Raw genomic sequence first — 17,103 nt, forward strand, 5'->3', positions numbered from 1 at the left:
GAGGGAGGGAGGGAGGGAGGGAGGGAGGGAAGGAAGAGGTTTCCCAGATGAGCACTAGGAGAAACAGCAGCCTCTGCAGTTGAGTTGGGCCACATAGGACTGAGGGTGAGGGTTTCTTCAGTGAATGTGAATGCCTTTCTCTCTTCTGTTTTGATGTAGGTATTAACAATCTTTTCTGCCTCCAACTACTATGAAGTTGGCAGCAACAGAGGGGCCTATGTCAAACTGGGGCCAGCCCTGACCCCACATATCGTGCAGTATCAAGCTAACAAGGTGACCAACACACTCACCATGAGGCAAAGGCAAGACTTTTCAATGAGTGGTTTTCAGAAAAAAATCATAGTGTTTATAGAATCTTTGAATGAAGTGTCCAGCGTTATATTTATCCAAACTCTACGTACGAATTCAGAATTTGGCTATGTCACATGAAGTTCTATTAATACGATAGACATTACAGTAGGAGTCTCTTCCTTCTCCTCCACACACTCCTAATAGCTCTATCTACCCATCATTAATGGGAGCAACAAATTTGTTTTCTGCAGAAATTCTTTTCAGTGGGGCACAGTGGCTTATGCCTGTAATCCCAGCACTCTGGGAGACTAAGGCAGGAGGATAGTTTGAGCCCAGGAATTCCAGACCAGCCTGGGCAAAATGGCAAAACCCCATCTCTACAGTAAATACAAAAATTAGCCTGATGTGGTGGCGTGCTCTTGTAGTCCCAGCTACTTGGGGGGCTGAGGGGGGAGGATGGCTTGAGCTTGGGAGGTGGAGTTTGCAGTGAGCCAGGATTGTGCCACTGCACTCCAGCCTGGGTGACACAGCAAAACTGTCTCAAAAAAAACAAAAAAAAAAAGAAGAAGAAATTATTCTCCATGGCTGCGTCTTGGGTAAAGTCTGCTTACTAAACCACTAAGTCTTTCTAAAGTTACTCTTCTATTTTCTCTCATCTTTAACGGGTTTGTGTTACCCCTACAAGCCACAGCCAGAGGTTCTTTCACTGTCTGGAGATTTGGCAGGTGAAATTCAGTGCACAGATTTGTTAATGAGGCCCCTTTCTTTCTGGAAGGAAGCATATAATATTATTTGAATGGTAGCTTTTGGCCAGGCGTTGAGGCTCACGCCTGTAATCCCAGCACTTTGGGAGGCTGAGCCGGGTGGGTCATTTGAGGTTAGGAGCTTGAGACCAGCCTGGCCAACATGATGAAACTCCATCTCTACTAAAAATACAAAAAAATTAGCCAGGCATGGTGGTACACACCTGTAATCCCAGCTACTCGGGAGGCTGAAGCAGGAGAATCGCTGGAACCCAGGAGGCAGAGGTTGCAGTGAGCCGAGATCACGCCACTGCACTCCAGCCTGGGCGACAGAGCGAGACTCCGTCTCAAAAATTAAATAAATAAATAAATAAATGGTAGCTTTTGAGATGATTCTGAGCTCTTAGTTGAGAGATTACCACCACAAAATGTTATAAAGAATTTAGGCCGGGCGCGGTGGCTCAAGCCTGTAATCCCAGCACTTTGGGAGGCCGAGACGGGTGGATCACGAGGTCAGGAGATCGAGACCATCCTGGCGAACACGGTGAAACCCCGTCTCTACTAAAAAATACAAAAAAAAAAAAACTAGCTGGGCGAGGTGGCGGGTGCCTGTAGTCCCAGCTACTCGGGAGGCTGAGCCAGGAGAATGGCGTAAACCCGGGAGGCGGAGCTTGCAGTGAGCTGAGATCCGGCCACTGCACTCCAGCCCGGGTGACAGAGTGAGACTCCATCTCAAAAAAAAAAGAAAAAAAAAAAGAATTTATATGTGTAGTCTCACAGTGAATTTATGCAACAGGTATTGTTATTGATTTCAGTTTTGTAGAGGAGATTATTAAAGAACCAAGGTTAAATCAGCTGACCTGTGGCCACACAGCTAGTCCTTGAGTGAAGGCAGTCCTTGACTGAGGCAATTCTATTTCAGAACCCACACTTTTAATGTCTATGCAATACTGCCTCCCACAGCAAAGATGGCCTCAGAGTATACAAGATGCTAACAGATACAATTTTAGTGGTACTAAACATGCTTCTTTAAGTATTCAGCCTAACAGAACTAGAAATTAAGATAGGCAAAGTTAGCATGAATCAGGTGGATAGAGGACATGTTAGTATTTAGCATTTACCCTTGTGTGAGTGCTATAAAAGTACATTATTTTAAATCATTCTCAAGTTATTAAATATAGGCCAGCCTCACTTAAAAAGAAGAATTATGTAAAAATAAAAACTCACCAAGTGAATGTCAGACCTACTGTGCAGCAAAATCATCTGTGGAGCTTTATAAAAAGTCAGCCATTTGAGCCTCAGCCAACCCTACCGAATTAGAATCTCCAGGGGTGAGCCCTGGTACCTGGAGTGCAGAACTATGATCCCATAGGATTTAGGGGTTGTCACTGCAAAAAGAGTCACTGTAGAGAATCCTGGAAATAGTGTGTTTCAATAAGATAGTCAAAAAGCATTCAGCTCTTTGAAACCCAATAAGATAGTCAAAAAACATTCAGCTCTTTGAAACCTTCATTGATTGCATTAAATAAGTACAACATCACCTGATTTATCACTTATCCAGTGATTTCAACTGTAGGAGCACAGTGGAGAACTTAGAAAAAAGGAGGGAAATGTCGCTGAGCAGCCATAATTGATGATGTCTCAATGTCCATAAACTCAAGAAAACATGCTTTTCTTGGCTGGAGTACAGTGGCATGATGACAGGTCACTGCAGCCTTGACCTGCTGGGCTTAAGAGATCCTCCCACCTCAGCTACCTGATACCTGGGACTACCGGCATGCGCCACCACGCCCAGTTAATTTTTAAAATTTTTTGTAGAGACAGAATCTCACTATTCTGCCCAGGCTGGTCTCAAACTCCTGAGCTCAAGTGATCCTCCTGCCTTGGCCTCCCAAAGTGCTAGGATTACAGGTGTGAGCCACCATGCCTGGCCTGATAACATGCTCTTCTTAGAGGAATCCTCAGTCAGAATTCATTTACTTTTTGTTTCAATCCACTTCTCACAATAATAGCAGAGCCAGCTTGGAGCCATCACAGTCAGTTGGATATCTGGCCTCACTCCTTGGTAGCTATGTGACCTCGACCTAATTACTATCTCTGGCCGTAAGGGGCATAATGGACTTAATGTTATCGTTCCTTCTTCAATGAGTGTTGAGGGATTAATGAGATAATCCATGTAGAGCTCTGCATTTAGTAAGTGTTTACTAAGTGTTGCTTGACGTACGGACAGGAAAGCCTTCTACATCTAGATAGCTTTCAAGGGCATTGCCCTACTCCATCCCTGCATAACTCTCCATGACTACAGATTACCAGGAGCAGCTTAAATGCTTTGTCTAACTAGTGGTTCTTAAACTTTTTAGAAGTCCCATACTTCTGTTAGCCTCTGATAAAACAACAAGCTGTCTACAAAATATCACATATGCTCACATACCTGTGAAATTTGGGGTGAGTTTTAGGTGGTTCACACTTTCTTTTCCTTTTGTAGAGATAGGGCCTTGCTCTATCACCAAGGCCAGAGTATAGTAGCGTGATCATAGCCTCAAATTCCTGGGCTCAAGCAATCCTCCTGCCGTAGTCTCCCAAGTAACTGAGATTACAGGCATGCACCACCATGCCTGGCTAATTTTAAAAAGTTTTTTTTGGTAAAGAAACCCAGCCTAGCTGTGTTGCCCAGGGTGGTCTTGAGTTCCTGGCCTCAAGTGATCCTCCCACTTCAGCCTCCCAAAGTGCTAGGATTATAGGCATGAGCCACCATGCCTAACTGGTTCACAGCTTTTTTTTTTTTTTTGAGACAGGGTCTCACTTTGGTTGTTCAGGCTGGAGTGCAGTGGCACGATCTTGGCTCACTGCAGTCTCGACCTCCCAGGCTCGGGTGATTTTCCCACCTCAGCCTCCCAAATAGCTGGGACTATAGGCAAGTGCCACCATGCCAGGCTAGGTTCACATTTTTTTTTTTTTTTTTTTGAGACGGAGTTTCACTCTTGTTGCCCAGGCTGGAGTGCAATGGCACGATCTCAGCTCAACACAACCTCCGTCTCCCAGGTTCAAGCAATTCTCCTGCCTCAGCCTCCTTAGTAGCTGGGATTATAGGCATGTGCCACTACGCCCAGCTAATTTTGTATTTTTAGTAGAGATGGGGTTTCTCCATGTTGGTCAGGCTGGTCTCAAACTCCCGACCTCAGGTGATCCACCGGCCTCAGCCTCCCAAAGTGCTGGGATTACAGGCATGAGCCACCGCGCCCAGCTGGTTCACATTCTTTTAAGGGTCTGTGTAGCCCAGTTAAAGACTGTCATGTTAAATGCCTTCAACTGCAGTAAGATTTTCATCAAACATAATTTATTTTTTTTTAACTTTTAACACTGGAAAAGATAGGTTATCTGGTCATTATTTATAGAATGATTGGTCCCTCTTTTATCTCTTTTTATATTCTTTTTTTTTTTTTTTTTTTTTTTTTTTTTTTTTGAGACAGGGTCTCACTTTGTCACCCAGACTGCAGTGCAGTGATGCGATCTTGGCTCACTGCAGTCTCTACCTCCTGGGCTCAAGTGATCCTCCCACCTCAGCCCCACAAGTAGCTGGGACTACAGGGATGCACCACCATGCCTGGTTATTTATTTATTTATTTATTTTTTTTTTTGTATTTTGAGTAGAGAGGGGTTTTGCCATGTTACCAAGGCTGGTTTCGAACTCCTGGGCTCAAAGAATTCACCCACCTTGGCCTCCCACAGTGCTGGGATTACAGGCATGAGCCACCACACCAAACCTCTTTTTATATTCTTGTTAATTCAACTACAGATATTTATTGAGCACTTGCTTTAGGCCAAGTACTGTGCCCAGCATTGTTCTGTTGACCCAATAAGAATGAAAAAACTAAACTAGTGTTATTTTGTTATTCATAAATTTTGCCTTCTGTTTCACATGATAATAAATTACAAGGAATGCACAATAATTGTGATAACAGATACTATTTGGTGAGTGCTTTCTATGTGCCAGGCTTTCTTCTAAGTGCCGTACATGAAATCTTGTAATCTTCACAATAATCCTGTGTGGTAGAGATAGGTAGCGTTTTAATCACTGTTTTACAGGTGGGGAAATTGAAGCACAGGATGATGAGATAACTTGACCACAGAGGTGATCTTTCTCCAGAACTTCTCTAACCACTGTCCCATACCAGGAAGGACAGCGGCATTCCCCATGCTCATCCTGTTTGTGTACAATAGGGAAGAGTAAAGGAGCTCTCCCTCAAAAACTGAGCTCTTGGGAGACTGATAAGTTAAGAAAGAGAGAGTAGAAATATAGTAAAATCTCCAAGTATTTCTTCTATACCAGTGTGTTAAAATGTTGCTTTTCATCTCCTGTCCCAGGATTAGCAGAGTAGAGGAGTCGGCTCTGAGAGCTCTGAGGGAGAAGCTGTTTGCTCATTCTTCAGATCTTCTCAGTGAATTTAAGAAGCATGATGCAGATAAAGTCGGTAAGAATGATCAAGTTAAAGATTCACAGAGGAGGGAAGCTAGCCAGAAAATCTCTGTCTTACACTAGTTAGCAAATAAATATTTGTTGCTTTAATGAGTGACTCAAAGTCCCCTTTGGCTATATCCTCCATTTTATTCCACTTAATGTCTCATTTATTCTAACTAAATTCTAAAATTCTAAGCTTTTAACAAAATATGAACTTGGCCAAATAGAGAGGGTGAAAAGAAACAGAGTCAGCGAAGGGTAACATGGCCAGAACCAAGCAAAGAACAAGTGGGAGAAATTATAAGAGTATAAGACTGGCAAAAGATCAATGACTTGACTTGTTGAAGATGAGTGTGTGCTTGCCTATTTCACGATTTATTAGCCAAGCTAAAAATGTTGTCTGCTCAACTAATGGAATTTCTAATAGACATTGACTAAATATATCCCTATTTAAAAACAGCAGTAACATTTATGAATTAATAGTAATATCTTTTCATGTACACATACTGTAGCCTTCCAAGAGTTTCAGTGAATGATATATTCTAAGGAATTTAGGTGGTTTAATTTTTTTAAATAACCAATGCTATAGGTACATAATGTTTTATGATACTATTCACAAGACTCTTAGGTGGCTTGCAGAAGTATTTCCAGATTCAGTAAACAAAAATGTAAAATGCCTAATTAAGTTTGAATTGCAGACAGACAGACAACAAATAATTTTTATGCAATATTTGGCACTTTTATGTACTTTATGGTCTGTCTTCAATAAAATTTAACTGGATGTCTTGTATTTTATCTGGCAAGCCTAGCTTCCAAACAACTTTGCCACTACCAACAAAAATAGTGCCCGTGCCCATTATTTCTATTACCTGCAGATAGTAAGAAGGCTGTCAGGATAAAAATATACACACCATTGGGCAGGAAACTAGACTTCTAGGTGACAAGTCAACAAGTTCGCTCTCACCTGTAGGTCTGATCACCTTGAGTGACTGGGCAGCAGCGGTGGAGTCTGTGTTGCGTTTAGGACTGCCATGGCGGATGCTGAGGTCACAGCTGGTGAACAGCTCAGCAGACAACATGCTAGAGTACAAGTCTTGGCTGAAGAACTTGGCCAAGGAACAAGTGAGCCACGAGGTAATGGTGTGGTAATGGTGAATGAGAGCACATGTGGACTATGATACTCCTTAGAGAGAACTTGAGTCAGAAACAACCAATTAGTAATAACCCAAAAAGCTGGATGGGTGAGAAAGGGGAATAACTATTTCTTGAGTTTCTATGTGTCAGGCTTTGTGTTAAGTGGTTTTCATACGTTGCCTCAGTTAATCCTCAAAACCACTCCAAGAGATACATATTATCAGCACCATTACTGCCCACAGCAGTTAGCAACTTGCCTGAGGTCATAGAACGACTGAGTTGGGACTCAAGCCAAGGTCTGTCTTACCTCAAGGCCCATTTTCTTTCCTCAACACCATGGTGCTTACTCTACTTAAAAAAGTATTTATTCAATAACTACTTATAGAATATGTAATGTATGTGCAACCTTGGGCTAGGTACTTCTTTTAACAGTGTTATTACAATATAATTCACATACCATGCAATTCATCCATTTAAAGTGTACAATTCGGCTGGGTGCGGTGGCTCACTCCTGTAATCCTAGCAGTTTGGGAGGCTGAGGGTGGATCACTTGAGGCCGGGAGTTCGAGACCAACCTGGCCAACACGGTGAAACCCCATCTCTTCTTAAAATACAAAAATTAGCCGGGTGTGGTGGCATATGCCTGTAGACCCAGCTATTGGGAGGTGAGGTGGGAGGATCACTTGAACCCAGGAGGCAGAGGTTGCAGTGAGCCAAGACCATGCCACTGCACTCCAGCCTGGGCAACGCAGTGAGATTCTGTTTAAAAAAACAAATCTGAAAGGCTCCAAAGTCCAAAACTTTATGAGTGCCAACATGATGCCACAAGTGAAAAATTCCACATCTGACACCTTTGCTTTCTGATGGTTCAATGTATGCAAGCTTTGTTTCATGCACACAATTATTAAAAATATTTTATAAAATTACCTTCAGGCGGCCGGGCACGATGGCTCGTGCCTGTAATCCCAGCACTTTGTGAGGCCAAGGTAGGCAGATCACCTGAGGTCAGGAGTTCGAGATAGCCTGACCAACATGGGGAAATCTCGTCTCTATTAAAAATGCAAATATTAGCCGGGCGTGGTGGTGCATGTCTCTAATCCCAGCTACTCGGGAGGCTGAGGCAGGAGAATCGCTTGAACCCAGGAGGTGGAGGTTGCAGTGAGCTGAGATCAGGCCACTGCATTCCAGCCTGGACAACAAGAGCAAAACTCTGTCTCAAAGCACACAAACAAAAATTACATTCAGGCTAGATGTATAAGGTGTATATGAAACAAAAATTAATTTTGTGTTTAAACTTGGGTCCCATACCCAAGATATCTCATTATATACATGTAAATATTACAATGTCCGAAAAAATCCAAAATTCAAAACATTTCTGGTCCCAAGCATTTTAGACAAGGCATACATAACCTGTGTGTGCAACCATCACCACAGTCAATTTTGGAAGATTTTCATCATGGGTGAGGTGCTTCTTAAACCACTAGATTATTTGGTGGGCTGAACTGGGTAGAGGGAATGGAGGGATGGCAAAATATTTTCAGATTTTTTCAAGAATGTGTGACTGTCAGGGTTGATTGTGTGTTAATTATATATTGGAACAAGCCTAAACATATGACAAAGAAGGAAAATGAATTTTTTCTTGCAGAACATACAATCAAGTTTGCTGGAAACACTGTACCGAAACCGATCCAACCTGGAGACCATTTTTAGGATCATAGACAGTGATCATTCAGGTAAAGGCACTCATTATTCTATCACTTTTAACGCACTGCAAGTATTTTACCTCAAACCCTTAATGTCCTTCCTGATTCATCTCCACTCAGGCATTTGGAGAGCAAGGTAAGAAGATTAGTGCTTATAAATGGCAGAAACTAGGAAAGTACTTGAGTAGTATAAGCAGCCCATAGAGAAAGAAGTGGGGCAGAGAAGAATGAAGACAAACTGAATGAGAGCTTCTTATAGGAAGAATAATTATTAGAAGATGTGCTATCCTCTGGGCATGGTGGCTCCTGCCTGTAATCCCAGCACTTTGGGAGGCCGAGGCGGGTGAATCACCTGAAGTCAGGAGTTCGAGACTAGTCTGGCCAACACGGCGAAACCCAGTCTCTACTAAAAATACGAAAATTAGGCAGGTGTGGTGGCACATGTCCGTAATCCCAAGTACTTGGGAGGCTGAGGCAGGAGAATCGCTTGTACCCAGGAGGCAGAGGTTGCAGTGAGCCGAGGTTGTGCCACTGGACTCCAGCCTCGGTGACAGAGTTCAGACTCTGTCACCAAAGAAAAGACAAAAGAAAGATGTGATATCCTTTACAGTACCATCAAAGATAGCCACACAGTAATGAAAAGTGCTTAGAATAGAAAAGCATTGGCAACCTCACTCCCAAAAGTTTTTTTTAACTTTAAATTTTGAAATAATTATAGATTCACGGGAAGTTATAAAAAAAAATGTAAGGTGAGGTCCTGTACATCCTCATCCTGTTCCCCACATCCTGTTCCCCAATGGTCCAAAGGCTTTTTTCAATGTTATTATTGGTTTCATTTGAGGCCTAATTCACAAACCACATAATTCACCTGTGTAAAGTATTCAATTTAGTGGTTCTTGGTAAAGTCACAAGACTGTAAAACCATCACCATCTAATTTTAGAACTTTTTTTTTTTTTTTGAGACAGAGTCTCCCTCTGTCAACCCAGGCTGGAGTGCAGTGGCACAGTCTTGGATCACTGCAATCTCCACCTCCTGGGTTCAGGTGATTCTCCTGCCTCAGCCTCCCAAGTAGCTAGGATTACAGGCATGTGCCACTACACCTGGCTATTTTTTTTTTTTTTTTTTTTAGTAGAGATAGGATTTCACCATGTTAGCCAGGATGGTCTCGATATCCTGACCTTGTGATTCGCCCGCCTAGATCTCCCAAAGTGCTGGGATTACAGGCGTGAGCCACTGCACATGGCCTAGAACACTTTAATCACCCCAGAAAGAAATCTCATACCTATTAGCAATTACTCCTCATTCCCTATCCCTCCTCCACGAGTCCCTGGCAACCACTAATCTACTTCCTGTCTCTATGGATTTGCCTATTCTGGACATTTGATATAAATGGAATCATGCAAAATATGGCCTTTGGTGTCACCTAGCCTGTGTTCAAGATTCATCCATGTTGCAGCAGTATCAGTTTTTTCATTCCTTTCTAATGACTGAATAATATTCCATTGTGTGGACAGAAGTTTATTTATCCAGTCATTAGTTGATACACTTTGGATTGTTTCTACTTTTGGCTACTATGAACGATGCTGCTATGAACATTCATGTGTGACTTTTTGTGTCAATATATGTTTTCAGTTTTCTTGGGTGTATACCTAGGAGTGTAATTGCTTGGTCATATGGTGATTCTATGTTTAACTTTTTGAGGAATTACCAAACCATTTCTCACAGTAGCTGTACCTGTTTATATTGCCACCAACAATGTATGAGGGTTCCAGTTTCTCTACATCCTCACCAATGCTTGTTATTTTCCATTTTTGTTTTTTGTGGGTTTTTTTTTTTTTTAGTTTTTATTATACCCATTCTACTGTAGTTTTGACTTTCATTTCCTTAATAACTAATGATGTTGAACATTTTCATGTGCTTATTGGCCATTTGTTTGTTTGTTTGTTTGTTTGTTTTTGAGACAGTCTCGCTCTGTTGCCCAGGCTGGAGTGCTGTGGCGCGATCTCAGCTCACTGCAAGCTCCGCCTCCTGGGTTTACGCCATTCTCCTGCCTCAGCCTCCCTAGTAGCTCGGACTGCAGGCGCCCGCCACCTCGCCCGGCTAGTTTTTCATATTTTTTAGTAGAGACGGGGTTTCACCGTGTTAGCCAGGATGGTTTCGATCTCCTGACCTCGTGATCCGCCCGCCTCGGCCTCCCAAAGTGCTGGGATTACAGGCTTGAGCCACCGCGCCCGGCCTGGCCATTTGTATATCTCTTTCGGAGATATGTCTATTCAAATCCTTTGTCCATTTTTAAATTGAGCTATTTGTCTTTTTATTTGAGTTGTAAGAGTTATTCATATATTCTGGGTACTAGGACATTATCAGACATATGCTTTGCAACTTTTTTTTCTGATTTTGTGGATTGTCTTTTCACTTTCTTGGTAGTGTCCTTTGATGCCCAAAAGTTTTTTTTTTTTTTTTTTTTTTTGAAACAGAGTCTCAGTCTGTCACCTAGGCTGGAGTGCAGTGGCACAAACTTGGCTCACTGCCACCTCTGCCTCCTGGGTTCAAGCGATTCTTCTGCCTCAGCCTCCTGAGTAGCTGGGACTACAGGCACCTGCCACCATGGCCGGCTAATTTTTGTATTTTTAGTAGAGATGGGGTTTCACCATGTTGGCCAGGCTGGGCTTGAACTCCTGACCTCGTGATCCACCTACCTCAGCTTCCCAAAGTGCTGGGATTACAGGCGTGAGCCACCATACCCAGCCTGATACCCAAAAGTTTTTAATTTTGAAAAAGTCCAATTTATTTTTTCTTTTGTTGTTTATGCTTTTGGTATTATAGCTTTTTTAGCTATAAAACTGTTGCATAACCTAAGGTCACAAAGATTTACACTTATGTTTGCTTCTAAGAGTTTTAGAGTTTTAGCTCTTACATTTAGGTCTTTGATCCATATCGAGTTAGTTTTTTTTATATAGTGTTAGGTAGGTGTCTAGCTTTACTCTTTTTGCATGAGCATATCTGCTTGTCCCCCATCATTGTTGAAAAAAACTATTCTTTCCCTATTAAATAATCTTGGGACCCTGTAAAAAATCAATTGACTATAGATGTATGGAGTCCAAAGGATTTTAATGGCCAGAATAAATTAGTATATGTTTGAGATGATTAAATGCAGGATTTCTCAATAGTGGTACTGTTGACATTTTGGGCTAGATAATTCTTTGTTTTGGGGTCCATCTTGTGCATTATAAGATGTTTGGCAGCATGCCTGGCCTTTATTTATTAGAGGTCAGTAGCACCTCACCTCCATCTTAGTCATAACAAACAATAACGTCTCCAGACATTGCCAAATGTCCCCTGGAGGGAGGGGAGCAAAATTGTTCCCAGCTGAAAATCTTTGGTGAGCCAATGGTTTGTGTGATCCTCTTGGAAGTTTAAATTAGATACTAGGCTTTGGGTGTCTCTCTGTTAAGCAGTAGGGAGCAGGTGTCCTTGTAAGAATGTCAGAGAAGCCGGGCGCGGTAGCTCAAGCCTGTAATCCCAGCACTTTGGGAGGCCGAGACGGGCGGATCACGAGGTCAGGAGATTGAGACCATCCTGGCTAACACGGTGAAACCCTGTCTCTACTAAAAAATACAAAAAACTAGCCGGGCGAGGTGGTGGGCACCTGTAGTCCCAGCTACTAGGGAGGCTGAGGCAGGAGAATGGCGTAAACCCAGGAGGCGGAGCTTGCAGTGAGCTGAGATCCGGCCACTGCACTCCAGCCTGGGTGACAGAGCGAGACTCCGTCTCAAAAAAAAAAATAATAAAAAAATAAAAAAAAGAATGTCAGAGAAAATGAATATTAAAAAATAGACTAACACACTGAAGTGATTTCCTCCCTCTGATAAGGGTTCATCTCACTGGACGAGTTCAGGCAGACCTGGAAGCTGTTAAGCTCTCATATGAATATCGACATTACAGATGACTGCATCTGTGACCTTGCCCGGAGTATTGATTTCAACAAAGATGGCCACATCGATATTAATGAGTTCCTGGAGGCCTTCCGCCTTGTGGAGAAATCCTGCCTGGCGGGCGATACCTCAGAATGCCCACAAGCTACAAATGCTAAAGACAGTGGCTGCAACAGTCCAGGTGCATGCTAAGAACAGCCTGGTCTTCATCACCCAAAGTGCCTCATAGGCAATGCTCAGCTTCTTGCTAGACTATCTCCCTTGTTCTCCATGTGAAACTTTATGCTGAAAATTTACCTATCTATATGCATCAGAATCACCTGTGTATTTCAGTGTGGAGGGATGGGTTGGGGTGTTGTGTATGTATGTGTTTTAAGTATATGAGTGCCTCAACCCCATCTCACAATCTTCACAAAGTAGAACTTAGTGTTTTTAAATTCTAAAGTCTAAAGTCTACTTCAATTAAGAACCACTGACAATTTAACTCCCTCATTGTTATTATTTTATACTTTTTCTTTTTTTTTTTTGAGATGGAGTTTCTCTCTTGTTGCCCAGTCTGGAGTGCATTGGTGCGATCTCAGCTCACCGCAAACTCTGCCTCTCAGGCGATTCTCCTGCCTCAGCCTCCTGAGTAGCTGGGATTACAGGCATGCACCACCACACCAGGCTAATTTTGTGTTTTTAGTAGAGATGGGGTTTCTCCATGTTGGTCAGGCTGGTCTTAAACTCCCGACCTCAGGTGATCCACCCTCTTCGGCCTCCCAAAGTGCTGGGATTATAGGCATGAGCCACTGCGCCCAGCCTATTTTGTACTTTTTAGTTATTGTCTTAAAAATGTCATATTGGTAAAGGAAAGTTATTTAAAAATCGTAATTCCATGAACCAAACATATGGATTTTCTTCATTATTTACTTTTTCTTACTTGTTACTGTAGTGTTTATATAATTTTATGTTCTGCTTTTAAAAAAATAAATGCATATCTGATTGTAAACCCTCTCCCGTGTGTTTCCCTTGTGATTCTGTATTCTTCATGATTATTAGTTTAATGCTTGCATAATTTTCTTTGAAGTGGATGTGCTATAATCTATGCAGCCATGCTCCGATTGTTAAACATGTATATTATTTCCACTTTTTCGTTATTAGAAATAACACTAGGGAGAGCATTAGGACAAATACCTAATGCATGCAGGACTTAAAACCTAGATGACGGGTTGATAGGTGCAGTAAGCCACCATGGCACATGTATACCTATGTAAAACAAACCTGCATGTTCAGCACATGTATCCCAGAACTTAAAGTAAAATTAAAACAGAAAGAAATAACACTGCAGTTAATAACATAGTGCATACAGCTTGTTTTACACATATCTTTTGAATTTTACGTTTTAGTGGTATAAAATCCCAGGAATGGGGTTACTTTGACAAAGGATGTTGTATTAGTCTAGGTGCTTCACAGAAACAGAAGCAATATGATATTTACATAAGTATTTGCTATAAATAATTGGCTTACATGATTATGGAGGCTGAGAAGTCCTAAGATCTGCAGCTGGCAAGCTGAAGAACCAGGAGGTCCAATAGTGTAAGTTCCAGTCTAAATCCAAAGGCTTGAGACTCAGAAGAGCCAATGGAGTCAGTTTCAGTTCATGTTTGAGTAGGTAGGAAAAAACCAATGTCCCTGCTCAAAGGCAGTGAGACAGAGAAAAATAATTCTTTCTTATATAATAATTCTTTCTTATATAATAATTCTTTCTTATATAATAATTCTTTCTTATATAATCCCTTTATTATATTCAGGCTTTCAACAGATTGGATGAGGTCTACTCACCTTGGTAAGGACAATCTCCTTTACTCAGCCTACAGATTCAAATGTTAAATCTCATCCAGAAACATCCTTACAGACACACCCACATATAATATTTAACCAAATATCTAAACATCCTGTGGCTCAATCAAGTTGACAAGTTGACACGTAAAGTCAACCATCACAAGTATGAACATTTTAATGGCGTGATACATACTGCCAGATTGCTCTTCAGAACTGGGGGTACCGATTTTACCATAAACTCATAAGCTTTTAGTGGGATCATTTCTAACTTCTGCTAAAGGTGAATGATAGTGCTTCCATGATATTTTACTATGGATTTATGTGATTAATATCCAAAACTGTCTCCACTGTCTCATTTTATTTATAAACTAAGGAAATTGAGGTTTAGAGAACTTGCTGGATATGTGTGATCTAAGTTACTAACACAGCCAGGACTGGAACCCATGATTTCTGCCTCCACCCAGGATTTTTTCCAGTTATACCCATGACTATATTATCTGTTTGAATTGTCTATACACAATCTATAGCTCTTTCTTGTGTGACAAACAGACCCTATCCCTATAGTGATCCCTAACCCCAGTGATTTTCCACCTCCTGGTGTTTGTGCCTTTGTGTGATCTCCTCCCCGTGAGTGTAGGTGGGACCTGTGACTTGCTTCTAACTGAGAAACCATGACACAGGTGATGGGATGTTACTCTTGTGATTATATTACATTATATGAAATTCCATGTTAGTAGACTGAAGCAAGAGAGATTTTCCTTGCTGGCTGGACAAGCTAGCAGCTATGTTAAGGAAACTTGCATAAGGAATGATGGGTGCCCTGTAAGATATGCCAAAAGCCTCCGACAAATGGCTACAAAAAGCCAGGATCTTCAAAAATACATTCACAAGGAAATACATTCTCAAATAAGTTGTATTAGTTTGGAAGCAGGTTCTTCCCTAGTTGAGCCTCCAAATGAAAATGCAATCTGGCCAACAATTTGAATAAAGCTTGTGAGACCCTAAGTAGAGGATCCAGTAAAGCCATGCTCAGATTCTTTATCCACTAAGTTTATTGTAAATTTGTTCCACAGCATAGAAAATATATCTTGCTGCTGGGCAAGGTGGCTCACGCCTGTAATCCCAGCACTTTGGGAGGCCGAGGCATGTGGATAACTTGAGGTCAGGAGTTCAAGACCAGCCTGGTCAACATGGTGAAACCTTGTCTCCACTAAAAATACAAAAATTAGCTGCACATGGAGGCACATGCCTGTAGTCCCAGCTACTCAGGAGGCTGAGGTGAGAGGCTCGCTTGAACCTGGTATGTTGGTATGTTTCAGTTTTGCTTTCTTTTTAATTGATGATGATGATGATGATGATGATTAGAGACAGGATCTCACTCTGTCACTCAGAATGGGGGGCAGTGGTGTGATCATAGCTCACAGCTCACTGCAGCCTCAAATTCCTGGGCTCAGGTGATCCTTCTACCTCAGCCGCTTGAGTAGCTAGGACTACAAGCGTTTTCCACAATGTTTGGCTAAGTTTTAAAAAAAATTCTGTAGAGACAAGGTCACGCTATGTTGCCAGGCAGGTCTCAAACACCTGGGCTCAAGCGATCCTTCCTGCTTGGTCTCCCAAAGCATGGGATTAAAGGTGTGAACCACCACACTAGACCAACAAATAATGATTGTATACATTTATGGAGTACAATGTATTTTTTCCTTACATGCAGACATTATGGAATGATCGAATCAGCCTAATTAACATATCCATCACTTCAAATGTTTATAATTTCTTTTGGTAAGAACATTGAAAATAATATCTTTTAGCTGTTTTGAAATATACAAAACATTATTAACAATTATAGTCACTGTGTTGTACGTGGAACACCAGAACTTCTCTTGTCTAACTGAAATGTTGTACCCATTGACCCAGTGCCTCCCTTTTTCCCATCTATCCCCCTGTCTCTAGCCTGTGGTAACCATCATTCTACTCTCTATTTCTATGAGCTAGACTTTAAGATTCCATATATAGGCTGGGCGCGGTGGCTCAAGCCTGTAATCCCAGCACTTTGGGAGGCCAAGACGGGCAGATCACGAGGTCAGGAGATCGAGACCATCCTGGCTAACACAGCAAAACCCCGTCTCTACTAAAAATACAAAAAACTAGCCGGGTGAGGTGGCAGGCGCCTGTAGTCCTAGCTACTCGGGAGGCTGAGGCAGGAGAATGGTGTAAACCCAGGAGGCGGAGCTTGCAGTGAGCCGAGATGGTACCACTGAACTCCAGCCTGGGCGACAGAGCGAGACTCCGTCTCAAAAAAAAAAAAAAAGATTCCATATATGAGTGAGAGTATGTGGTATTTATCTTTCTGTGTCTGGTTTATTTCATTTAGCATAATATGAATTATTATGCTAAATTAGGTTCATCCATATTGTCACAAATGACAAAATTTCTGCTTTAGGCTGGTCTCAAACTCTTGAGCTCAAGAGATCCACCTGCCTTGGCCTAACGAAGTGCTGGGATTACAGGCATGAACCACCACACCCGGGAAAGGTTCTATTTTCTCCACATCCTAGCCAATACTTGTCACTGATCTTTTTGATAAGAGTCGACGTAACATGAGTGAGGTGATAGCTCCTTGTGGTTTTACTTTGCATTTTTCTGATTATTAGAGACGTTTATTGGTATGTTTGAAATACTCCCCAGGTGGTGCTAATGTGCAGCCGGGCTTAGTGCCATTAATCTAATTGGTTTACCCTGCAGTCATAAAGGGCAATTATTTGGTAAGACCATCCTACTGCTATCTGCACTGAAAACCAAACATTTTCAGATTTCGATGACTAAACTGTTAAATACCCTCAAATTATATTAATAGACCCGAGAACTCTTGATGCAAACAGATTAGAACATACAAAGTTCTTCAAGAATTATTAAATTTTTTAAACTGGAAATTTACTATAATTAGTTTTTCTTTAGAAAGCTGGGACATATCTACTGGTTGAGACTTTACATCAGTACCACTCTTTAAAGATCT

At 41.8% G+C, this 17,103-nt stretch overlaps 1 protein-coding gene across 1 annotated transcript in view; it reads left to right on the forward strand.

Moving 5' to 3' along the window:
- Positions 1 to 13,257, forward strand: part of PPEF2 (protein phosphatase with EF-hand domain 2) — a 47,184-nt gene extending 33,927 nt beyond the window's left edge. The window contains exons 13-17 of the mRNA XM_017876608.1: positions 160 to 302; positions 5,400 to 5,506; positions 6,464 to 6,627; positions 8,273 to 8,360; positions 12,205 to 13,257. Coding sequence (XP_017732097.1) covers positions 160 to 302; positions 5,400 to 5,506; positions 6,464 to 6,627; positions 8,273 to 8,360; positions 12,205 to 12,458 — 756 coding nt within the window. The 3' untranslated portion in view covers positions 12,459 to 13,257. The remainder of the gene's footprint in view (positions 1 to 159; positions 303 to 5,399; positions 5,507 to 6,463; positions 6,628 to 8,272; positions 8,361 to 12,204) is intronic.
- The last annotated feature ends 3,846 nt before the right edge of the window (positions 13,258 to 17,103 follow it).

The sequence above is a fragment of the Rhinopithecus bieti genome, unplaced genomic scaffold (assembly GCF_001698545.2).
Source record: "Rhinopithecus bieti isolate Rb0 unplaced genomic scaffold, ASM169854v2 scaffold_8675, whole genome shotgun sequence".
In the NCBI taxonomy this organism is placed as follows: Eukaryota; Metazoa; Chordata; class Mammalia; order Primates; family Cercopithecidae; genus Rhinopithecus; species Rhinopithecus bieti.